Here is a 24,309-nt window from a genome sequence, read left to right on the forward strand (position 1 = left end):
ACTATAGGTAATTGTTTGTGGAAATAGAAGATGGTGTAGGCTCTCAGGAGAAACAACGCAAACCTGGGGCCATTGACTTTACTTGGATCTTTACTTTTTCTGTAAGTAGAAGAAAGAATATGGCTCAGTGAATGGCATACATAAAATGAATATGTTTATAAACTGTATATAATATAAGTGAAAAATAAGCATACAGGTTACTAAAGAGTAGAGTGTTTACCTGAGCTCCCTTCAGACCCATGGATGTGGAAGTGCTGATATTAACCTGCAGGTTAAAAGTGGATAATCAGAATGAATAATGAAAGTGTGATCACTTATAATATGACACATACTTACTAATAAGTCACCTCTTATTTCAATTACATAAATTCAAATTACCATTTTTTTTTTTTTATGTATGTAACCATGTTTGTTTTATTTATTTGGGCTGTCAAGCGAATAAAAATGTTAATTAATTAATCACCACATAGTGTAATTAATTATTTCTATTAAATTAAATTATTCACAAATAACATTTTATTCATTTTTTGTGTTATATCAAATTAAGATGTACTATTGTAGTGTTATTAGGGTACCTGTGAAGGGTGTTTCTGTTGTCTTTTCGGTCATCGTGGTGCTTTCTGTTGTTGTGGTGACCGGTGTTGTGGTATCAGTTGTGGTACTTTCTGCTGTTGTGCTGTCTGTTGTAGTGCTTTCTGCTGTTGTAGGCTCGCTTGTGGTACTTTCTGTTGCTGCGGTACTTTTTGTTGTTGTAGAACCCACAGTTGTGGTCTCAGTTGTGCTTTCTGCTAGTGAGGTCTCGGTTGTGGTACTTTCCGTTGCTGTGGTGCTTTCTGTTGTTGAAGAACCCACAGTTGTGGTCGCAGTTGTGCTTTCTGCTGTTGTGGACTCAGTTGTGGTACTTTCTGGAGTTGTGGTCTCAGTTGTGGTGCTTTCTATTGTTGTGATTTTGCTTGTGGTACTTTCTGGAGTTGTGGTGCTTTCTGTTGTGGTGCTCTCTGCTGTTGTGGTCTCGGTTGTGGTACTCTCTGTTGTTGTCATTCCCACAGACGTGGTGCTTTCTGCGGTTGTGGTCTCGGTTGTGGTACTTTCTGTTGTTGTGGTTCCCACAGATGTGGTGATTTCAGCAGCTGTGGTACTTTCAGGTGTTGTGGTTCCCACAGATGTGGTGCTTTCTGTGGATGTGGTTTCGGCTGTTGTACTTTCTGGACTTGTTGTGGCTGTGGTTGTACTTTCAGCTGTTGTAGTGCCTGGTGTTGTGGTCTCAGTTGTACTTTCTACTGTTGTGGCCGCGGTTGTGGTAATGTCTGGAGTTGTGGTACTTTCTGTTGCTGTGGTGCTTTCTGTTGTTGAAGAACCCACAGTTGTGGTAGCAGTTGTGCTTTCTGCTGTTGTGGACTCGGTTGTGGTAATTTCTGGAGTTGTGGTACTTTCTGCTGTTGTAGTCTCAGTTGTAGTACTTTCTGGAGATGTGGTGCTTTCTGGAGTTGTGGTCTCAGTTGTGCTGCTTTCTGTTGTTGTGATTTTGCTTGTCATAATTTCAGGTGTTGTGGTGCTTTCTGTAGTGGTGCTTTCTGCTGTTGTGGTCTCGGTTGTGGTACTCTCTGTTGTTGTGGTTCCCACAGATGTGGTGCTTTCTGTGGTTGTGGTCTCGGTTGTGGTACTTTCTGGTGTTGTGGTTCCCACAGATGTGGTGCTTTCTGCTGTTGTGGTCTTGGCTATTGTACTTTCTGGAGTTGTTGTGGCTGTGGTTGTACTTTCAGTTATTGTAGTGCCTGGTGTTGTCACATCAGTTGTAGTACTTTCTGTTGCTGTGGTGCTTTCTGTTGTTGTAGTATCCACAGTTGTGGTCTCAGTTGTGGAACTTTCTGGAGTTATTGTGACTGAGGTTGTACTTTCCGTTGTTACAGTGCCTGGTGTTGTGGTCTCAGTTGTAGTGCTTTCTGCTGTTGTGGTCTCAGTTGTAGTACTTTCTGCAGTTGTGGTCTCACTTGTAGTACTTTCTTTTTCTGTGGTGCTTTCTGTTGTTGTTGCACCCATAGTTGTGGTCTCAGTTGTACTTTCTGCTGTTGTGGATGCTGTGGTGCTTTCTGTTGTTGTAGGAACCACACTTGTGGTCTCAGTTGTGCTTTCTGCTGTTGTGGTCTCGGTTGTGGTACTTTCTGCAGTTGTGGCACTTTCTGTTGTTGTGGTCTCGGTTGTTGTACTCTCTGTTGTTGTGGTTCCCACAGATGGGGTGCTTTCTGCAGTTGTGGTCTCGGCTGTTGTACTTTCTGGAGTTGTTGTGGCAGTGATTGTATTATCAGTTGTTGTAGTGCCTGGTGTTGTGGTCTCAGTTGTAGTGCTTTCTGCTGTTGTAGGCTCGCTTGTGGTACTTTCTGTTGCTGTGGTGCTTTCTGTTGTTGAAGAACCCACAGTTGTGCTTTCTGCTGTTGTGGATTCGGTTGTGGTACTTTCTGGAGTTGTGGTACTTTCTGAAGTTGTGGTCTCAGTTGTGGTGCTTTCTGTTGTTGTGATTTTGCTTGTGGTACTTTCTGGAGTTGTGGGGCTTTCTGTTGTGGTGCTTTCTGCTGTTGTAGTCTCTGTTGTGGTACTTTCTGTTGTTGTGGTTCCCGTAGATGTGGTGCTTTCAGCAGTTGTGGTACTTTCTGGTGTTGTGGTTCCCTCAGATGTGGTGCTTTCTGTGGTTGTGGTTTCGGCTGTTGTACTTTCTGAAGTTGTTGTGGCTGTGGTTGTACTTTCAGTTGTTGTAGTGCCTGGTGTTGTGGTCTCAGTTGTACTTTCTGCTGTTGTGGTTGCTGTGGTGCTTTCTGTTGTTGTAGAACCCACACTTGTGGTCTCAGTTATGCTTTCTGCTGTTGTGAACTCGGTTGTGGTACTTTCTGCAATTGTTGTGGCTGTGGTTGTACTTTCAGTGGTTGTAGTGCCTGGTGTTGAGGTCTCAGTTGTGGTGCTTTCTGCTGTTGTGGTCTCGGTTGTGGTACTTTCTGCAGTTGTGGCACTTTCTGTTGTTGTGGTCTCAGTTGTAGTACTCTCTTTTGTTGTGGTTCCCACAGATGTGGTGCTTTCTGCAGTTGTGGTCTCGGCTGTTGTACTTTCTGGAGTTGTTGTGGCAGTGATTGTACTATCAGTTGTTGTAGTGCCTGGTGTTGTGGTCTCAGTTGTAGTGCTTTCTGCTGTTGTAGGCTCGCTTGTGGTACTTTCTGTTGCTGTTGTGCTTTCTGTTGTTGAAGAACCCACAGTTGTGGTCTCAGTTGTGGTACTTTCTGGAGTTGTTGTGGCTGTGGTTGTACTTTCAGTTGTTGTAGTGCCTGGTGTTGTGGTCTCTGTTGTAGTGCTTTGTGGTGTTGTGGTCTCACTTGTGGTACTTTCTGTTGCTGTGGTGCTTTCTGTTGTTGAAGAACCCACAGTTGTGCTTTCTGCTGTTGTGGATTCGGTTGTGGTACTTTCTGGAGTTGTGGTACTTTCTGAAGTTGTGGTCTCAGTTGTGGTGCTTTCTGTTGTTGTGATTTTACTTGTGGTACTTTCTGGAGTTGTGGGGCTTTCTGTTGTGGTGCTTTCTGCTGTTGTAGTCTCTGTTGTGGTACTTTCTGTTGTTGTGGTTCCCGTAGATGTGGTGCTTTCAGCAGTTGTGGTGCTTTCTGTTGTTGAAGAACCCACAGTTGTGCTTTCTGCTGTTGTGAATTGGGTTGTGGTACTTTCTGGAGTTGAGGTCTCAGTTGTGGTGCTTTCTGTTGTTGTGATTTTGCTTGTGGTACTGTCTGGAGTTGTGGAGCTTTCTGTTGTGGTGCTCTCTGCTGTTGTGGTACTCTCTGTTGTTGTGGTTCCCAAAGATGTGGTGCTTTCTGCAGTTGTTGTCTCGGTTGTGGTACTTTCTGCTGTTGTCGTTCCAACAGATGTGGTGCTTTCTGCAGTTGTGGTCTCAGCTGTTGTACTTTCTGGAGTTGTTGTGGCTGTGGTTGTACTTTCAGTTGTTGTAGTGCCTGGTGTTGTCGTATCAGTTGTAGTACTTTCTGTTGCTGTAGTGCTTTCTGTTGTTGTAGAACCCACACTTGTGGTCTCAGTTATGATTTCTGCTGTTGGGGTCTCAGTTGTGGTACTTTCTGCAGTTGTGGTACTCTCTGTTGTTGTGGTTCCCACAGATGTGGTGCTTTCTGCAGTTGTGGTCTCGGTTGTGGTACTTTCTGCAGTTGTGGTACTTTCTGCTGTTGTGGCCTCGGTTGTGGTACTCTCTGTTGTTGTGGTTCCCACAGATGTGGTGCTTTCTGCAGTTGTGGTCTCGGTTGTGGTACTTTCTGGTGTTGTGGTTCCCACAGATGTGGTGCTTTCTGTAGTCTTGGCTGTTGTACTTTCTGGAGTTGTTGTGGCAGTGGTTGTAGTGCTTTCTGCTGTTGTAGGCTCGCTTGTTGTACTTTCTGTTGCTGTTGTGCTTTCTGTTGTTGAAGAACCCACAGTTGTGGTCGCAGTTGCGCTTTCTGCTGTTGTGGTCTCAGTTGTGGAACTTTCTGGAGTTTTGGCTGTGGTTGTACTTTCAGTTGTTGTAGTGCCTGGTGTTGTGGTCTCTGTTGTAGTGCTTTCTGCTGTTGTGGTCTCGCTTGTGGTACTTTCTGTTGCTGTGGTGCTTTCTGTTGTTGAAGAACCCACAGTTGTGCTTTCTGCTGTTGTGAATTGGGTTGTGGTACTTTCTGGAGTTGAGGTCTCAGTTGTGGTGCTTTCTGTTGTTGTGATTTTGCTTGTGGTACTTTCTGGAGTTGTGGGGCTTTCTGTTGTGGTGCTTTCTGCTGTTGTAGTCTCTGTTGTGGTACTTTCTGTTGTTGTGGTTCCCGTAGATGTGGTGCTTTCAGCAGTTGTGGTACTTTCTGGTGTTGTGGTTCCCTCAGATGTGGTGCTTTCTGTGGTTGTGGTTTCGGCTGTTGTACTTTCTGAAGTTGTTGTGTCTGTGGTTGTACTTTCAGTTGTTGTAGTGCCTGGTGTTGTGGTCTCAGTTGTACTTTCTACTGTTGTGGCCGCGGTTGTGGTAATGTCTGGAGTTGTGGTACTTTCTGTTGCTGTGGTGCTTTCTGTTGTTGAAGAACCCACAGTTGTGGTAGCAGTTGTGCTTTCTGCTGTTGTGGACTCGGTTGTGGTAATTTCTGGAGTTGTGGTACTTTCTGCTGTTGTGGTCTCAGTTGTGGTACTTTCTAGAGTTGTGGTGCTTTCTGGAGTTGTGGTCTCAGTTGTGCTGCTTTCTGTTGTTGTGATTTTGCTTGTCATAATTTCAGGTGTTGTGGTGCTTTCTGTAGTGGTGCTTTCTGCTGTTGTGGTCTCGGTTGTGGTGCTCTCTGTTGTGGTTTCCACAGATGTGATGCTTTCTGCGGTTGTGGTCTCGGTTGTGGTACTTTCTGGTGTTGTGGTTCCCACAGATGTGGTGCCTTCTGCTGTTGTGGTCTCGGCTATTGTACTTTTTGGAGCTGTTGTGGCTGTGGTTGCACTTTCAGTTGTAGTGCCTGGTGTTGTCATATCAGTTGTAGTACTTTCTGTTGCTGTGGTGCTTTCTGTTGTTGTAGTACCCACAGTTGTGGTCTCAGTTGTGGTACTTTCTGGAGTTATTGTGGCTAAGGTTGTACTTTCCGTTGTTACAGTGCCTGGTGTTGTGGTCTCAGTTGTAGTGCTTTCTGCTGTTGTGGTCTCAGTTGTAGTACTTTCTGCAGTTGTGATCTCACTTGTAGTACTTTCTTTTTCTGTGGTGCTTTCTGTTGTTGTTGCACCCATAGTTGTGGTCTCAGTTGTACTTTCTGCTGTTGTGGATGCTGTGGTGCTTTCTGTTGTTGTAGAAACCACACTTGTGGTCTCAGTTGTGCTTTCTGCTGTTGTGGTCTCGGTTGTAGTACTCTCTGTTGTTGTGGTTCCCACAGATGTGGTGCTTTCTGCAGTTGTGGCACTTTCTGTTGTTGTGGTCTCGGTTGTAGTACTCTCTGTTGTTGTGGTTCCCACAGATGTGGTGCTTTCTGCAGTTGTGGTCTCGGCTGTTGTACTTTCTGGAGTTGTTGTGGCAGTGACTGTACTATCAGTTGTTGTAGTGCCTGGTGTTGTGGTCTCAGTTGGAGTGCTTTCTGCTGTTGTAGGCTCGCTTGTGGTACTTTCTGTTGCTGTTGTGCTTTCTGTTGTTGAAGAACCCACAGTTGTGGTCTCAGTTGTGGTACTTTCTGGAGTTGTTGTGGCTGTGGTTGTACTTTCAGTTGTTGTAGTGCCTGGTGTTGTGGTCTCTGTTGTAGTGCTTTCTGCTGTTGTGGTCTCACTTGTGGTACTTTCTGTTGCTGTGGTGCTTTCTGTTGTTGAAGAACCCACAGTTGTGCTTTCTGCTGTTGTGGATTCGGTTGTGGTACTTTCTGAAGTTGTGGTCTCAGTTGTGGTGCTTTCTGTTGTTGTGATTTTGCTTGTGGTACTTTCTGGAGTTGTGGGGCTTTCTGTTGTGGTGCTTTCTGCTGTTGTAGTCTCTGTTGTGGTACTTTCTGTTGTTGTGGTTCCCGTAGATGTGGTGCTTTCAGCAGTTGTGGTACTTTCTGGTGTTGTGGTTCCCTCAGATGTGGTGCTTTCTGTGGTTGTGGTTTCGGCTGTTGTACTTTCTGAAGTTGTTGTGTCTGTGGTTGTACTTTCAGTTGTTGTAGTGCCTGGTGTTGTGGTCTCAGTTGTACTTTCTGTTGTTGTGGTTGCTGTGGTGCTTTCTGTTGTTGTAGAACCCACACTTGTGGTCTCAGTTGTGCTTTCTGCTGTTGTGGTCTCGGTTGTGGTACTTTCTGGAGTTGTTGTGGCTGTGGTTGTACTTTCAGTTGTTGTAGTGCCTGGTGTTGTGGTCTCTGTTGTAGTGCTTTCTGCTGTTGTGGTCTCGCGTGTGGTTCTTTCTGTTGCTGTGGTGCTTTCTGTTGTTGAAGAACCCACAGTTGTGCTTTCTGCTGTTGTGGACTCGGCTGTGGTACTTCCTGGAGTTGTGGTCTCAGTTGTGGTACTTTCTATAGTTGTGGTACTTTCTGGAGTTGTGGTGCTTTCTGTTGTGGTGCTTTCTGCGGTTGTGGTCTCGGTTGTGGTACTTTCTGTTGTTGTGGTTCCCACAGATGTGGTGCTTTCAGCAGTTGTGGTACTTTCTGGTGTTGTGATTACCTCAGATGTGGTGCTTTCTGTGGTTGTGGTTTCAGCTGTTGTACTTTCTGGAGTTGTTGTGGCTGTGGTTGTACTTTCAGTTGTTGTAGTGCCTAGTGTTGTGGTCTCAGGAGTACTTTCTGCTGTTGTGGTTGCTGTGGTGCTTTCTGTTTTTGTTGAACCGACACTTGTGGTCTCAGTTGTGCTTTCTGCTGTTGTGGTCTCAGTTGTGGTACTTTCTGGAGTTGTTGTGGCAGTGGTTGTACTATCAGTTGTTGTAGTACCTGGTGTTGTGGTCTCTGTTGTAGTGCTTTCTGATGTTGTAGGCTCGCTTGTGGTACTTTCTGTTGCTGTTGTGCTTTCTGTTGTTGAAGAACCCACAGTTGTGGTCGCAGCTGCGCTTTCTGTTGCTGTGGTGCTTTCTGTTGTTGAAGAAACCACAGTTGTGCTTTCTGCTGTTGTGGACTCGGCTGTGGTACTTTCTGGAGTTGTGGTCTCGGTTGTGGTACTTTCTAGAGTTGTGGTACTTTCTGGAGTTGTGGTCTCAGTTGTGGTGCTTTCTGTTGTTGTGATTTTGCTTGTGGTACTTTCTGGAGTTGTGGTGCTTTCTGTTGTGGTGCTTTCTGCGGTTGTGGTCTCGGTTGTGGTACTTTCTGTTGTTGTGGTTCCCACAGATGTGGTGCTTTCAGCAGTTGTGGTAATTTCTGGTGTTGTAGTTCCCTCAGATGTGGTGCTTTCTGTGGTTGTGGTTTCGGCTGTTGTACTTTCTGGAGTTGTTGTGGCAGTGGTTGTACTATCAGTTGTTGTAGTGCCTGGTGTTGTGGTATCAGTTGTAGTGCTTTCTGCTGTTGTAGTCTCGCTTGTGGTACTTTCTGTTGCTGTTGTGCTTTCTGTTGTTGAAGAACCCACAGTTGTGGTCGTAGCTGCGCTTTCTGCTGTTGTGGTCTCGGTTGTGGTACTTTCTAGAGTTGTTGTGGCTGTGGTTGTACTTTCAGTTGTTGTAGTGCCTGGTGTTGTGGTCTCAGTTGTACTTTCTGCTGTTGTGGTTGCTGTGGTGCTTTCTGTTGTTGTTGAACCCACACTTGTGGTCTCAGTTGTGCTTTCTGCTGTTGTGGTCTCAGTTGTGGTACTTTCTGGAGTTGTTGTGGCAGTGGTTGTACTATCAGTTGTTGTAGTGCCTGGTGTTGTGGTCTCGCTTGTAGTGCTTTCTGCTGTTGTAGGCTCGCTTGTGGTACTTTCTGTTGCTGTTGTGCTTTCTGTTGTTGAAGAACCCACAGTTGTGGTCGTAGCTGCGCTTTCTGCTGTTGTGGTCTCGGTTGTGGTACTTTCTGGAGTTGTTGTGGCTGTGGTTGTACTTTCAGTTGTTGTAGTGCCTGGTGTTGTGGTCTCAGTTGTACTTTCTGCTATTGTGGTTGCTGTGGTGCTTTCTGTTGTTGTTGAACCCACACTTGTGGTCTCAGTTGTGCTTTCTGCTGTTGTGGTCTCCGTTGTGGTACTTTCTGGAGTTGTTGTGGCAGTGGTTGTACTATCAGTTGTTGTAGTGCCTGGTGTTGTGGTCTCGCTTGTAGTGCTTTCTGCTGTTGTAGGCTCGCTTGTGGTACTTTCTGTTGCTGTGGTGCTTTCTGTTGTTGAAGAACCCACAGTTGTGGTCGCAGTTGTGCTTTCGGCTGTTGTGGACTCAGTTGTGGTACTTTCTAGAGTTGTGGTACTTTCTGGAGTTGTGGTCTCAGTTGTGGTGCTTTCTGTTGTTGTGATTTTGCTTGTGGTACTTTCTGGAGTTGTGGTGCTTTCTGTTGTGGTACTTTCTGCGGTTGTGGTCTCGGTTGTGGTACTTTCTGTTGTTGTGGTTACCACAGATGTGGTGCTTTCAGCAGTTGTGGTACTTTCTGGTGTTGTGATTCCCTCAGATGTGGTGCTTTCTGTGGTTGTGGTTTCGGCTGTTGTACTTTCTAGAGTTGTTGTGGCTGTGGTTGTACTTTCAGTTGTTGTAGTGCCTGGTGTTGTGGTCTCAGTTGTACTTTCTGCTGTTGTGGTTGCTGTGGTGCTTTCTGTTGTTGTAGAACCCACACTTGTGGTCTCAGTTGTGCTTTCCGCTGTTGTGGTCTCGGTTGTGGTACTTTCTGGAGTTGTTGTGGCAGTGGTTGTACTATCAGTTGTTGTAGTGCCTGGTGTTGTGGTCTCAGTTGTAGTGCTTTCTGCAGTTGTAGGCTCGCTTGTGGTACTTTCTGTTGCTGTTGTGCTTTCTGTTGTTGAAGAACCCACAGTTGTGGTCGCAGCTGTGCTTTCTGCTGTTGTGGTCTCGGTTGTGGTACTTCCTGGAGTGGTTGTGGCTGTGGTTGTACTTTCAGTTGTTGTAGTGCCTGGTGTTGTGGTCTCTATTGTAGTGCTTTCTGCTGTTGTGGTCTCGCTTGTGGTACTTTCTGTTGCTGTGGTGCTTTCTGTTGTTGAAGAACCCACAGTTGTGCTTTCTGCTGTTGCGGACTCGGCTGTGGTACTTTCTGGAGTTGTGGTCTCGGTTGTGGAACTTTCTGGAGTTGTTGTGGCTGTGGTTGTACTTTCAGTTGTTGTAGTGCCTGGTGTTGTGGTCTCTGTTGTAGTGCTTTGTGCTGTTGTGGACTCAGCTGTGGTACTTTCTGGAGTTGTGGTCTCGGTTGTGGTACTTTCTGGAGCTGTGGTCTCAGTTGTGGTGCTTTCTGTTGTGATTTTGCTTGTGGTACTTTCTGGAGTTGTGGTGCTTTCTGTTGTGGTGCTTTCTGTTGTGGTGCCTTCTGCGGTTGTGGTCTTGGTTGTGGTATTTTCTGTTGTTATGATTCCCACAGATGTGGTGCTTTCAGCAGTTGTGGTACTTTCTGGTGTTGTGGTTCCCTCAGATGTGGTGCTTTCTGTGGTTGTGGTTTCGGCTGTTGTACTTTCTGGAGTTGTTGTGGCAGTGGTTGTACTATCAGTTGTTGTAGTGCCTGGTGTTGTGGTCTCAGTTGTAGTGCTTTCTGCTGTTGTAGGCTCGCTTGTGGTACTTTCTGTTGCTGTTGTTCTTTCTGTTGTTGTAGAACCCACACTTGTGGTCTCAGTTGTGCTTTCTGCAGTTGTGGACTCGGTTGTGGTACTTTCTGCAGTTGTTGTGGCTGTGGTTGTACTTTCAGTGGTTGTTGACCCCACACTTGTGGTCTCAGTTGTAGTGCTTTCTGCTGTTGTGGTCTCGCTTGTGGTACTTTCTGTTGCTGTGGTGCTTTCTGTTGTTGAAGAACCCACAGTTGTGGTCGCAGTTGTGCTTTCTGCTGTTGTGAACTCAGTTGTGGTACTTTCTAGAGTTGTGGTACTTTCTGGAGTTGTGGTCTCAGCTGTGGTGCTTTCTGCAGTTGTGGTCCCGGTTGTGGTACTTTCTGGTGTTGTGGTTCCCACAGATATGGTGCTTTCTGTGGTCTCGGCTGTTGTACTTTCTGGAGTTGTTGTGGCTGTTGTTGTACTTTCAGTTGTTGTAGTGCCTGGTGTTGTCGTATCAGTTGTAGTACCTTCTGTTGCTGTGGTGCTTTCTTTTGTTGTAGAACCCACACTTGTGGTCTCAGTTATGCTTTCTGCTGTTGGGGTCTCGGTTGTGGTACTTTCTGCAGTTGTGGTACTTTCTGCTGTTGTGGCCTCGGTTGTAGTACTCTCTGTTGTTGTGGTTCCCACAGATGTGGTGCTTTCTGCAGTTGTGGTCTCGGTTGTGGTACTTTCTGCAGTTGTGGTACTTTCTGCTGTTGTGGCCTCGGTTGCGGTACTCTCTGTTGTTGTGATTCCCACAGATGTGGTGCTTTCAGCAGTTGTGGTACTTTCTGGTGTTGTGGTTCCCTCAGATGTGGTGCTTTCTGTGGTTGTGGTTGTGGTACTTTCGGCTGTGGTACTTTGGAGTTTCTGGCAGTGGTTGTACTATCAGTTGTTGTAGTGCCTGGTGTTGTGGTCTCAGTTGTAGTGCTTTCTGCTGTTGTAGGCTCGCTTGTGGTACTTTCTGTTGCTGTTGTGCTTTCTGTTGTTGTAGAACCCACACTTGTGGTCTCAGTTGTGGAACTTTCTGGATTGTTGTGGCTGTGGTTGTACTTCAGTTGTTGTAGTGCCTGGTGTTGAGGTGTCTGTTGTAGTGCTTTCTGCTGTTGTGGTCTCGCTTGTGGTACTTTCTGTTGCTGTTGTGTGGATTTGTTGTGGCTGTGGTTGTACTTTCAATTGTTGTAGTGCCTGGTGTTATGGTCTCAGAAACCCAAACTTGTGGTCTCAGTTGTGCTTTCTGCTGTGTGTTGTCTCGGTTGTGGTACTTTCTGCAGTTGTTGTGGCTGTGGTTGTACTTTCAGTGTCTCAGTTGTAGTGCCTGGTGTTGAGGTCTCTTTCAGTTGTAGTGCTGTTCTGCTTTCTGCTTGTGGTCTCGCTTGTGGTACTTTCTGTTGCTGTGGTGCTTTCTGTTGTTGAATAACCCACAGTTGTGGTCGCAGTTGTGCTTTCTGCTGTTGTGAACTCAGTTGTGGTACTTTCTTGAGTTGTGGTACTTTCTGGAGTTGTGGTCTCAGTTGTGGTGCTTTCTGTTGTTGTGATTTTGCTTGTGGTACTGTCTGGAGTTGTGGAGCTTTCTGTTGTGGTGCTCTCTGCTGTTGTGGTACTCTCTGTTGTTGTGGTTCCCACAGATGTGGTGCTTTCTGCAGTTGTGTCTCAGCTTGTTGTACTTTCTGGAGTTGTTGTGGCAGTGTGTTGTAGTGTGGTACTTTCTGCTGTTGTACTTGTAGTGCCTGGTGTTGTCGTATCTTGTGGTACTTTCTGTTGCTGTTGTGCTTTCTGTTGTTGAAGAACCCACACTTGTTGTGGTCTTTCTGCAGTTGTGGTCGCTTTCTGCTGTTGTGGTCTCAGTTGTGGAACTTTCTGGATTTGTTGTGGCTGTGGTTGTATTTCCAGTTGTTGTAGTGCCTGGTGTTGTGGTGTCTGTTGTAGTGCTTTCTGCTGTTGTGGTCTCGCTTGTGGTACTTTCTGTTGCTGTGGTGCTTTCTGTTGTTGAAGATCCCACAGTTGTGCTTTCTGCTGTTGTGGACTCGGCTGTGGTGCTTTCTGCGGTTGTGGTCTCGGTTGTGGTACTTTCTGGTGTTGTGGTTCCCTCAGATGTGGTGCTTTCTGTGGTTGTGGTTTCAGCTGTTGTACTTTCTGGAGTTGTTGTGGCTGTGGTTGTACTTTCAGGTGTTGTAGTGCCTGGTGTTGTGGTCTCAGGTGTACTTTCTGCTGTTGTGGTAGCTGTGGTGCTTTCTGTTGTTGTTGAACCCACACTTGTGGTCTCAGTTGTGCTTTCCGCTGTTGTGGTCTCGGTTGTGGTACTTTCTGGAGTTGTTGAGGCAGTGGTTGTACTATCAGTTGTTGTAGTGCCTGGTGTTGTGGTCTCTGTTGTAGTGCTTTCTGCTGTTGTAGGCTCGCTTGTGGTACTTTCTGTTGCTGTGGTGCTTTCTGTTGTTGAAGAACCCACAGTTGTGGTCGCAGTTGTGCTTTCGGCTGTTGTGGACTCAGTTGTGGTACTTTCTAGAGTTGTGGTACTGTCTGGAGTTGTGGTCTCAGTTGTGGTGCTTTCTGTTGTTGTGATTTTGCTTGTGGTACTTTCTGAAGATGTGGAGCTTTCTGTTGTGGTGCTCTCTGCTGTTGTGGTCTCGGTTGTGGTACTTTCTGCAGTTGTTGTGGCTGTGGTTGTACTTTCAGTGGTTGTAGTGCCTGGTGTTGAGGTCTCAGTTGTAGTGCTTTCTGCTGTTGTGGTCTCGCTTGTGGTACTTTCTGTTGCTGTGGTGCTTTCTGTTGTTGAAGAACCCACAGTTGTGGTCGCAGTTGTGCTTTCTGCTGTTGTGAACTCAGTTGTGGTACTTTCTAGAGTTGTGGTACTTTCTGGAGTTGTGGTCTCAGCTGTGGTGCTTTCTGCAGTTGTGGTCCCGGTTGTGGTACTTTCTGGTGTTGTGGTTCCCACAGATGTGGTGCTTTCTGTGGTCTCGGCTGTTGTACTTTCTGGAGTTGTTGTGGCTGTTGTTGTACTTTCAGTTGTTGTAGTGCCTGGTGTTGTCGTATCAGTTGTAGTACCTTCTGTTGCTGTGGTGCTTTCTTTTGTTGTAGAACGCACACTTGTGGTCTCAGTTATGCTTTCTGCTGTTGGGGTCTCGGTTGTGGTACTTTCTGCAGTTGTGGTACTTTCTGCTGTTGTGGCCTCGGTTGTGGTACTCTCTGTTGTTGTGGTTCCCACAGATGTGGTGCTTTCTGCATTTGTGGTCTCGGTTGTGGTACTTTCTGCAGTTGTGGTACTTTCTGCTGTTGTGGCCTCGGTTGTGGTACTCTCTGTTGTTGTGGTTCCCACAGATGTGGTGCTTTCTGCAGTTGTGGTCTCGGTTGTGGTACTTTCTGCAGTTGTGGTACTTTCTACTGTTGTGGCCTCGGTTGTGGTACTCTCTGTTGTTGTGGTTACTGCAGATGTGGTGCTTTCTGCAGTTGTGGACTCGGTTGTGGTACTTTCTGTTGTTGTAGAACCCACACTTGTGGTCTCAGTTACGCTTTCTGCTGTTGGGTTCTCGGTTGTGGTACTTTCTGCAGTTGTGGTACTTTCTGCTTTTGTGGCCTCGGTTGTGGTACTCTCTGTTGTTGTGGTTCCCACAGATGTGGTGCTTTCTGCAGTTGTGGTCTCGGTTGTGGTACTTTCTGCAGTTGTGGTACTTTCTGCTGTTGTGGCCTCGGTTGTGGTACTCTCTGTTGTTGTGGTTCCTACTGATGTGGTGCTTTCTGCAGTTGTGGTCTCGGTTGTGGTACTTTCTGGTGTTGTGGTTCCCACAGATGTGGTGCTTTCTGCTGTTGTGAACTCAGTTGTGGTACTTTCTAGAGTTGTGGTACTTTCTGGAGTTGTGGTCTCAGTTGTGGTGCTTTCTACAGGTGTGGTCTCGGTTGTGGTACTTTCTGTTGTTGTGGTTCCCACAGATGTGGTGCTTTCTGTGGCCTCGGCTGTTGTACTTTCTGGAGTTGTTGTGGCAGTGGTTGTAGTGCTTTCTGCTGTTGTAGGCTCGCTTGTGGTTGCTGTTGTGCTTTCTGCTTTCTGTTGTTGTGGTCTCAGTTGTGGAACTTTCTGGATTTGTTGTGGCTGTGGTTGTACTTCCAGTTGTTGTAGTGCCTGGTGTTGAGGTGTCTGTTGTAGTGCTTTCTGCTGTTGTGGTCTCGCTTGTGGTACTTTCTGTTGTTGTGGTCTCAGTTGTGGAACTTTCTGGATTTGTTGTGGCTGTGGTTGTACTTTCAATTGTTGTAGTGCCTGGTGTTATGGTCTCAGTTGTACTTTCTGCTGTTGTGGTTGCTGTGGTGCTTTCTGTTGTTGTTGAACCCACACTTGTGGTCTCAGTTGTGCTTTCTGCTGTTGTGGTCTCGGTTGTGGTACTTTCTGCAGTTGTTGTGGCTGTGGTTGTACTTTCAGTGGTTGTAGTGCCTGGTGTTGAGGTCTCAGTTGTAGTGCTTTCTGCTGTTGTGGTCTCGCTTGTGGTACTTTCTGTTGCTGTGGTGCTTTCTGTTGTTGAAGAACCCACAGTTGTGGTCGCAGTTGTGCTTTCTGCTGTTGTGAACTCAGTTGTGGTACTTTCTAGAGTTGTGGTACTTTCTGGAGTTGTGGTCTCAGCTGTGGTGCTTTCTGCAGTTGTGGTCCCGGTTGTGGTACTTTCTGGTGTTGTGGTTCCCACAGATGTGGTGCTTTCTGTGGTCTCGGCTGTTGTACTTTCTGGAGTTGTTGTGGCTGTTGTTGTACTTTCAGTTGTTGTAGTGCCTGGTGTTGTCGTATCAGTTGTAGTACCTTCTGTTGCTGTGGTGCTTTCTTTTGTTGTAGAACCCACACTTGTGGTCTCAGTTATGCTTTCTGCTGTTGGGGTCTCGGTTGTGGTACTTTCTGCAGTTGTGGTACTTTCTGCTGTTGTGGCCTCGGTTGTGGTACTCTCTGTTGTTGTGGTTCCCACAGATGTGGTGCTTTCTGCAGTTGTGGTCTCGGTTGTGGTACTTTCTGCAGTTGTGGTACTTTCTGCTGTTGTGGCCTCGGTTGTGGTACTCTCTGTTGTTGTGGTTCCCACAGATGTGGTGCTTTCTGCAGTTGTGGTCTCGGTTGTGGTACTTTCTGGTGTTGTGGTTCCCACAGATGTGGTGCTTTCTGCTGTTGTGAACTCAGTTGTGGTACTTTCTAGAGTTGTGGTACTTTCTGGAGTTGTGGTCTCAGTTGTGGTGCTTTCTGCAGGTGTGGTCTCGGTTGTGGTACTTTCTGGTGTTGTGGTTCCCACAGATGTGGTGCTTTCTGTGGTCTCGGCTGTTGTACTTTCTGGAGTTGTTGTGGCAGTGGTTGTAGTGCTTTCTGCTGTTGTAGGCTCGCTTGTGGTACTTTCTGTTGCTGTTGTGCTTTCTGTTGTTGAAGAACCCACAGTTGTGGTCGCAGTTGCGCTTTCTGCTGTTGTGGTCTCAGTTGTGGAACTTTCTGGATTTGTTGTGGCTGTGGTTGTACTTCCAGTTGTTGTAGTGCCTGGTGTTGTGGTGTCTGTTGTAGTGCTTTCTGCTGTTGTGGTCTCGCTTGTGGTACTTTCTGTTGCTGTGGTGCTTTCTGTTGTTGAAGATCCCACAGTTGTGCTTTCTGCTGTTGTGGACTCGGCTGTGGTGCTTTCTGTGGTTGTGGTCTCGGTTGTGGTACTCTCTGTTGTTGTGGTTCCCGTAGATGTGGTGCTTTCAGCAGTTGTGGTACTTTCTGGTGTTGTGGTTCCCTCAGATGTGGTGCTTTCTGTGGTTGTGGTTTCGGCTGTTGTACTTTCTGGAGTTGTTGTGGCAGTGGTTGTACTTTCAATTGTTGTAGTGCCTGGTGTTGTGGTCTCAGTTGTACTTTCTGCTGTTGTGGTTGCTGTGGTGCTTTCTGTTGTTGTTGAACCCACACTTGTGGTCTCAGTTGTGCTTTCCGCTGTTGTGGTCTCGGTTGTGGTACTTTCTGGAGTTGTTGTGGCAGTGGTTGTACTATCAGTTGTTGTAGTGCCTGGTGTTGTGGTCTCTGTTGTAGTGCTTTCTGCTGTTGTAGGCTCGCTTGTGGTACTTTCTGTTGCTGTGGTGCTTTCTGTTGTTGAAGAACCCACAGTTGTGGTCGCAGTTGTGCTTTCGGCTGTTGTGGACTCAGTTGTGGTACTTTCTAGAGTTGTGGTACTTTCTGGAGTTGTGGTCTCAGTTGTGGTGCTTTCTATTGTTGTGATTTTGCTTGTGGTACTTTCTGGAGATGTGGAGCTTTCTGTTGTGGTGCTCTCTGCTGTTGTGGTCTCGGTTGTGGTACTCTCTGTTGTTGTGGTTCCAGTAGATGTGGTGCTTTCTGCAGTTGTGGTTTCGGTTGTGGTACTTTCTGCAGTTTTGGTACTTTCTGCTGTTGTGGCCTCGGTTGTGGTACTCTCTGTTGTTGTGGTTCCCACAGATGTGGTGCTTTCTGCAGTTCTGGTCTCGGTTGTGGTACTTTCTGGTGTTGTGGTTCCCACAGATGTGGTGCTTTCTGCTGTTGTGAACTCGGTTGTGGTACTTTCTAGAGTTGTGGTACTTTCTGGAGTTGTGGTCTCAGTTGTGGTGCTTTCTGCAGGTGTGGTCTCGGTTGTGGTACTTTCTGGTGTTGTGGTTCCCACAGATGTGGTGCTTTCTGTGGTCTCGGCTGTTGTACTTTCTGGAGTTGTTGTGGCAGTGGTTGTAGTGCTTTCTGCTGTTGTAGGCTCGCTTGTGGTACTTTCTGTTGCTGTTTTGCTTTCTGTTGTTGAAGAACCCACAGTTGTGGTCGCAGTTGCGCTTTCTGCTGTTGTGGTCTCAGTTGTGGAACTTTCTGGATTTGTTGTGGCTGTGGTTGTACTTCCAGTTGTTGTAGTGCCTGGTGTTGTGGTGTCTGTTGTAGTGCTTTCTGCTGTTGTGGTCTCGCTTGTGGTACTTTCTGTTGCTGTGGTGCTTTCTGTTGTTGAAGATCCCACAGTTGTGCTTTCTTCTGTTGTGGACTCGGCTGTGGTGCTTTCTGTGGTTGTGGTCTCGGTTGTGGTACTCTCTGTTGTTGTGGTTCCGTAGATGTGGTGCTTTCAGCAGTTGTGGTACTTTCTGGTGTTGTGGTTCCCTCAGATGTGGTGCTTTCTGTGGTTGTGGTTTCGGCTGTTGTACTTTCTGGAGTTGTTGTGGCAGTGGTTGTACTTTCAATTGTTGTAGTGCCTGGTGTTGTGGTCTCAGTTGTACTTTCTGCTGTTGTGGTTGCTGTGGTGCTTTCTGTTGTTGTTGAACCCACACTTGTGGTCTCAGTTGTGCTTTCCGCTGTTGTGGTCTCGGTTGTGGTACTTTCTGGAGTTGTTGTGGCAGCGGTTGTACTATCAGTTGTTGTAGTGCCTGGTGTTGTGATCTCTGTTGTAGTGCTTTCTGCTGTTGTAGGCTCGCTTGTGGTACTTTCTGTTGCTGTGGTGCTTTCTGTTGTTGAAGAACCCACAGTTGTGGTCGCAGTTGTGCTTTCGGCTGTTGTGGACTCAGTTGTGGTACTTTCTGGAGTTGTGGTCTCAGTTGTGGTGCTTTCTGTTGTTGTGATTTTGCTTGTGGTACTTTCTGGAGATGTGGAGCTTTCTGTTGTGGTGCTCTCTGCTGTCGTGGTCTCGGTTGTGGTACTCTCTGTTGTTGTGGTTCCAGTAGATGTGGTGCTTTCAGCAGTTGTGGTACTTTCTGGTGTTGTGGTTCCCTCAGATGTGGTGCTTTCTGTGGTTGTGGTTTTGCTGTTGTACTTTCTGGAGTTGTTGTGGCTGTTGTTGTACTTTCAGTTGTTGTAGTGCCTGGTGTTGTCGTATCAGTTGTAGTACCTTCTGTTGCTGTGGTGCTTTCTTTTGTTGTAGAACCCACACTTGTGGTCTCAGTTATGCTTTCTGCTGTTGGGGTCTCGGTTGTGGTACTTTCTGCAGTTGTGGTACTTTCTGCTGTTGTGGCCTCGGTTGTGGTACTCTCTGTTGTTGTGGTTCCCACAGATGTGGTGCTTTCTGCATTGTGGTCTCGGTTGTGTACTTTCTGCAGTTGTGGTACTTTCTGCTGTTGTGGCCTCATTGTGGTACTTTCTGTTGCTGTGGTGGCTTTCTGTTGTTGAAGAACGGTCGCAGTTGTGCTTTCGGCTGTTGTGGATCAGTTGTGCTACTTTCTAGAGTTGTGGTACTTTCTGGAGTTGTGGTCTCAGTTGTGGTGCTTTCTGTTGTTGTGATTTTGCTTGTGGTACTTTCTGGAGATTGGAGCTTTCTGTTGTGGTGCTCTCTGCTGTTGTGGTCTCGGTTGTGGTACTCTCTGTTGTTGTGGTTCCAGTAGATGTTGCTTTCTGCACACTTTCTGCAGTTTTGGTGCTGTTGTGGCCTCGGTTGTGGTACTCTCTGTTGTTGTGGTTCCCACAGATGTGGTGCTTTCTGCAGTTCTGGTCTCGGTTGTGGTACTTTCTGGTGTTGTGGTTCCCACAGATGTGGTGCTTCTGCTGTTGTGAACTCGGTTGTGGTACTTTCTAGAGTTGTGGTACTTTCTGGAGTTGTGGTCTCAGTTGTGGTTTCTGCAGGTGTGGTCTCGGTTGTGGTACTTTCTGGTGTTGTGTTTCCCACAGATGTGGTGCTTTCTGTGGTCTGGCTGTTGTACTTTCTGGAGTTGTTGTGGCAGTGGTTGTAGTGCTTTCTGCTGTTGTAGGCTCGTTGTGGTACCTGTTGCTGTTTTGCTTTCTGTTGTTGAAGCCCACAGTTGTGGTCGCACCCGCTTTCTGCTGTTGTGGTCTCAGTTGTGGACTTTCTGGATTTGTTGTGGCTGTGGTTGTACTTCCAGTTGTTGTAGTGCCTGGTGTTGTGGTGTCTGTTGTAGTGCTTTCTGCTGTTGTGGTCTCGCTTGTGGTACTTTCTGTTGCTGTGGTGCTTTCTGTTGTTGAAGATCCCACAGTTGTGCTTTCTGCTGTTGTGGACTCGGCTGTGGTGCTTTCTGTGGTTGTGGTCTCGGTTGTGGTACTCTCTGTTGTTGTGGTTCCCGAGATGTGGTGCTTTCTGTGTTGTGGTTTCGGCTGTTGTACTTTCTGGAGTTGTTGTGGCAGTGGTTGTACTTTCAATTGTTGTAGTGCCTGGTGTTGTGGTCTCAGTTGTACTTTCTGCTTTGTGGTTGCTGTGGTGCTTTCTGTTGTTGTTGAACCACACTTGTGGTCTCAGTTGTGCTTTCCGCTGTTGTGGTCTCGGTTGTGGTACTTTCTGGAGTTGTTGTGGCAGCGGTTGTACTATCAGTTGTTGTAGTGCCTGGTGTTGTGATCTCTGTTGTAGTGCTTTCTGCTGTTGTAGGCTCGCTTGTGGTACTTTCTGTTGCTGTGGTGCTTTCTGTTGTTGAAGAACCCACAGTTGTGGTCGCAGTTGTGCTTTCGGCTGTTGTGGACTCAGTTGTGGTACTTTCTGGAGTTGTGGTCTCAGTTGTGGTGCTTTCTGTTGTTGTGATTTTGCTTGTGGTACTTTCTGGAGATGTGGAGCTTTCTGTTGTGGTGCTCTCTGCTGTTGTGGTCTCGGTTGTGGTACTCTCTGTTGTTGTGGTTCCAGTAGATGTGGTGCTTTCAGCAGTTGTGGTACTTTCTGGTGTTGTGGTTCCCTCAGATGTGGTGCTTTCTGTGGTTGTGGTTTTGGCTGTTGTACTTTCTGGAGTTGTTGTGGCAGTGGTTGTACTTTCAATTGTTGTAGTGCCTGGTGTTGTCGTATCAGTTGTAGTACCTTCTGTTGCTGTGGTGCTTTCTTTTGTTGTAGAACCCACACTTGTGGTCTCAGTTATGCTTTCTGCTGTTGGGGTCTCGTTTGTGGTACTTTCTGCAGGTGTGGTACTTTCTGCTGTTGTGGCCTCGGTTGTGGTACTCTCTGTTGTTGTGGTTCCCACAGATGTGGTGCTTTCTGCATTTGTGGTCTCGGTTGTGGTACTTTCTGCAGTTGTGGTACTTTCTGCTGTTGTGGCCTCGGTTGTGGTACTCTCTGTTGTTGTGGTTCCCACAGATGTGGTGCTTTCTGCAGTTGTGGTCTCGGTTGTGGTACTTTCTGCAGTTGTGGTACTTTCTGCTGTTGTGGCCTCGGTTGTGGTACTCTCTGTTGTTGTGGTTCCTGCAGATGTGGTGCTTTCTGCAGTTGGGGACTCGGTTGTGGTACTTTCTGGTGTTGTGGTTCCCGCAGATGTGGTGCTTTCTGCAGTTGTGGACTCGGTTGTTGTACTTTCTGTTGTTGTAGAACCCACACTTGTGGTCTCAGTTATGCTTTCTGCTGTTGGGGTCTCGGTTGTGGTACTTTCTGCAGTTGTGGTACTTTCTGCTGTTGTGGCCTCGGTTGTGGTACTCTCTGTTGTTGTGGTTCCCTCAGATGTGGTGCTTTCTGTGGTTGTGGTTTCAGCTGTTGTACTTTCTGGAGTTGTTGTGGCTGTGGTTGTACTTTCAGGTGTTGTAGTGCCTGGTGTTGTGGTCTCAGGTGTACTTTCTGCTGTTGTGGTAGCTGTGGTGCTTTCTGTTGTTGTTGAACCCACACTTGTGGTCTCAGTTGTGCTTTCCGCTGTTGTGGTCTCGGTTGTGGTACTTTCTGGAGTTGTTATGGCAGTGGTTGTACTATCAGTTGTTGTAGTGCCTGGTGTTGTGGTCTCTGTTGTAGTGCTTTCTGCTGTTGTAGGCTCACTTGTGGTACTTTCTGTTGCTGTGGTGCTTTCTGTTGTTGAAGAACCCACAGTTGTGGTCGCAGTTGTGCTTTCGGCTGTTGTGGACTCAGTTGTGCTACTTTCTAGAGTTGTGGTACTTTCTGGAGTTGTGGTCTCAGTTGTGGTGCTTTCTGTTGTTGTGATTTTGCTTGTGGTACTTTCTGGAGATGTGGAGCTTTCTGTTGTGGTGCTCTCTGCTGTTGTGGTCTCGGTTGTGGTACTCTCTATTGTTGTGGTTCCCGTAGATGTGGTGCTTTCAGCAGTTGTGGTACTTTCTGGTGTTGTGGTTCCCTCAGATGTGGTGCTTTCTGTGGTTGTGGTTTCGGCTGTTGTACTTTCTGGAGTTGTTGTGGCAGTGGTTGTACTTTCAATTGTTGTAGTGCCTGGTGTTATGGTCTCAGTTGTACTTTCTGCTGTTGTGGTAGCTGTGGTGATTTCTGTTGTTGTTGAACCCACACTTGTGGTCTCAGTTGTGCTTTCCGCTGTTGTGGTCTCGGTTGTGGTACTTTCTGGAGTTGTTGTGGCAGTGGTTGTACTATCAGTTGTTGTAGTGCCTGGTGTTGTGGTCTCTGTTGTAGTGCTTTCTGCTGTTGTAGGCTCGCATGTGGTACTTTCTGTTGCTGTGGTGCTTTCTGTTGTTGAAGAACCCACAGTTGTGGTCGCAGTTGTGCTTTCTGCTGTTGTGAACTCAGTTGTGGTACTTTCTAGAGTTGTGGTACTTTCTGGAGTTGTGGTCCCGGTTGTGGTACTTTCTGGTGTTGTGGTTCCCACAGATGTGGTGCTTTCTGTGGTCTCGGCTGTTGTACTTTCTGGAGTTGTTGTGGCTGTTGTTGTACTTTCAGTTGTTGTAGTGCCTGGTGTTGTCGTATCAGTTGTAGTACCTTCTGTTGCTGTGATGCTTTCTTTTGTTGTAGAACCCACACTTGTGGTCTCAGTTATGCTTTCTGCTGTTGGGGTCTCGGTTGTGGTACTTTCTGCAGTTGTGGTACTTTCTGCTGTTGTGGCCTCGGTTGTGGTACTCTCTGTTGTTGTGGTTCCCACAGATGTGGTGCTTTCTGCAGTTGTGGTCTCGGTTGTGGTACTTTCTGCAGTTGTGGTACTTTCTGCTGTTGTGGCCTCGGTTGTGGTACTCTCTGTTGTTGTGGTTCCCGCAGATGTGGTGCTTTCTGCAGTTGTGGCCTCGGTTGTGGTACTCTCTGTTGTTGTGGTTCCCACAGATGTGGTGCTTTCTGCAGTTGTGGTCTCGGTTGTGGTACTTTCTGGTGTTGTGGTTCCCACAGATGTGGTGCTTTCTGTGGTCTCGGCTGTTGTATTTTCTGGAGTTGTTGTGGCAGTGGTTGTAGTGCTTTCTGCTGTTGTAGTCTCGCTTGTGGTACTTTCTGTTGCTGTTGTGCTTTCTGTTGTTGAAGAACCCACAGTTCTGCTTTCTGCTGTTGTGGATTCGGTTGTGGTACTTTCTGGAGTTGTGGTCTCGGTTCTGGTACTTTCTAGAGTTGTGGTACTTTCTGGAGTAGTGGTCTCAGTTGTGGTGCTTTCTGTTGTTGTGATTTTGCTTGTGGTACTTTCTGGAGATGTGGAGCTTTCTGTTGTGGTGCTCTCTGCTGTTGTGGTCTCGGTTGTGGTACTCTCTGTTGTTGTGGTTTCCGTAGATGTGGTGCTTTCAGCAGTTGTGGTACTTTCTGGTGTTGTGGTTCCCTCAGATGTGGTGCTTTCTGTGGTTGTGGTTTCGGCTGTTGTACTTTCTGGAGTTGTTGTGGCAGTGGTTGTACTTTCAATTGTTGTAGTGCCTGGTGTTGTGGTCTCAGTTGTACTTTCTGCTGTTGTGGTTGCTGTGGTGCTTTCTGTTGTTGTTGAACCCACACTTGTGGTCTCAGTTGTGCTTTCTGCTGTTGTGGTCTCGGTTGTGGTACTTTCTGCAGTTGTTGTGGCTGTGGTTGTACTTTCAGTGGTTGTAGTGCCTGGTGTTGAGGTCTCAGTTGTAGTGCTTTCTGCTGTTGTGGTCTCGCTTGTGGTACTTTCTGTTGCTGTGGTGCTTTCTGTTGTTGAAGAACCCACAGTTGTGGTCGCAGTTGTGCTTTCTGCTGTTGTGAAGTCATTTGTGGTACTTTCTAGAGTTGTGGTACTTTCTGGAGTTGTGGTCTCAGCTGTGGTGCTTTCTGCAGTTGTGGTCCCGGTTGTGGTACTTTCTGGTGTTTTGGTTCCCACAGATGTGGTGCTTTCTGTGGTCTCGGCTGTTGTACTTTCTGGAGTTGTTGTGGCTGTTGTTGTACTTTCAGTTGTTGTAGTGCCTGGTGTTGTCGTATCAGTTGTAGTACCTTCTGTTGCTCTGGTGCTTTCTGTTGTTGTAGAACCCACACTTGTGGTCTCAGTTATGATTTCTGCTGTTGGGGTCTCGGTTGTGGTACTTTCTGCAGTTGTGGTACTTTCTGCTGTTGTGGCCTCGGTTGTGGTACTCTCTGTTGTTGTGGTTCCCGCAGATGTGGTGCTTTCTGCAGTTGTGGACTCGGTTGTGGTACTTTCTGGTGTTGTGGTTCCCACAGATGTGGTGCTTTCTGTGGTCTCGGCTATTGTACTTTCTGGAGTTGTTGTGGCAGTGGTTGTAGTGCTTTCTGCTGTTGTAGGCTCGCTTGTGGTACTTTCTGTTGCTGTTGTGCTTTCTGTTGTTGAAGAACCCACAGTTGTGGTCGCAGTTGTGCTTTCTGCTGTTGTGAACTCAGTTGTGGTACTTTCTAGAGTTGTGGTACTTCCTGGAGTTGTGGTCTCAGTTGTGGTGCTTTCTGTTGTTGTGATTTTGCTTGTGGTACTTTCTGGAGCTGTGGAGCTTTTTGTTGTGGTGCTCTTTGCTGTTGTGGTCTCGGTTGTGGTACTCTCTGTTGTTGTGGTTCCCACAGATGTGGTGCTTTCTGTGGTTGTGGTGTCGGTTGTGGTACTTTCTGTTGTTGTAGAACCCACACTTGTGGTCTCAGTTATGCTTTCTGCTGTTGGGGTCTCGGTTGTGGTACTTTCTGCAGTTGTGGTACTTTCTGCTGTTGTGGCCTCGGTTGTGGTACTCTCTGTTGTTGTGGTTCCCACAGATGTGGTGCTTTCTGCAGTTGTGGACTCGGTTGTGGTACTTTCTGGTGTTGTGGTTCCCACAGATGTGGTGCTTTCTGCAGTTGTGGTCTCGGCTATTGTACTTTCTGGAGTTGTTGTGGCAGTGGTTGTAGTGCTTTCTGCTGTTGTAGGTTCGCTTGTGGTACTCTCTGTTGCTGTTGTGCTTTTTGTTGTTGAAGAACCCACTGTTGTGGTCTCAGTTGCCCTTTCTGCTGTTGTGGTCTCAGTTGTGGAACTTTCTGGAGTTTTTGTGGCTGTGGTTGTACTTTCAGTTGTTGTAGTGCCTGATGTTGTGGTCTCTGTTGTAGTGCTTTCTGCTGTTGTGGTCTCGCTTGTGGTACTTTCTGTTGTTGAAGAACCCACAGCTGTGCTTTCTGCTGTTGTAGATTCGGTTGTGGTACTTTCTGGAGTTGTGGTCTC

The 24,309-nt window shown here is 47.1% G+C and overlaps 2 protein-coding genes across 2 annotated transcripts in view; both read right to left on the reverse strand.

Annotated features, from left to right (window-relative positions):
- Positions 1–220: 220 nt before the first annotated feature.
- The window catches only part of LOC125255219 (mucin-22-like), a 34,274-nt gene continuing 10,185 nt past the window's right edge, over positions 221–24,309 (reverse strand). The window contains exons 8-9 of the mRNA XM_048170264.1: positions 576–4,991; positions 221–265 (exon numbers count right to left, since the gene is read on the reverse strand). Of these exons, the coding sequence (XP_048026221.1) occupies positions 261–265; positions 576–4,991 (4,421 nt within the window). The 3' untranslated portion in view covers positions 221–260. The remainder of the gene's footprint in view (positions 266–575; positions 4,992–24,309) is intronic.
- On the reverse strand, positions 22,159–23,022 carry LOC125255226 (putative mediator of RNA polymerase II transcription subunit 26). Its single transcript, XM_048170276.1, has one exon. The coding sequence runs from the start codon at positions 22,890–22,892 to the stop codon at positions 22,284–22,286; it is 609 nt and encodes a 202-aa protein (XP_048026233.1). The 5' UTR covers positions 22,893–23,022; the 3' UTR covers positions 22,159–22,283.

The sequence above is a fragment of the Megalobrama amblycephala genome, linkage group LG20, assembly GCF_018812025.1.
Source record: "Megalobrama amblycephala isolate DHTTF-2021 linkage group LG20, ASM1881202v1, whole genome shotgun sequence".
Taxonomy (NCBI): domain Eukaryota; kingdom Metazoa; phylum Chordata; class Actinopteri; order Cypriniformes; family Xenocyprididae; genus Megalobrama; species Megalobrama amblycephala.

Bases quoted from the DNA above. Each gene is read 5' to 3' on its own strand.
- LOC125255226 (XM_048170276.1), bottom strand. From the start codon at position 22,892: ATGACTTCACAACAGCAGAAAGCACAACTGCGACCACAACTGTGGGTT.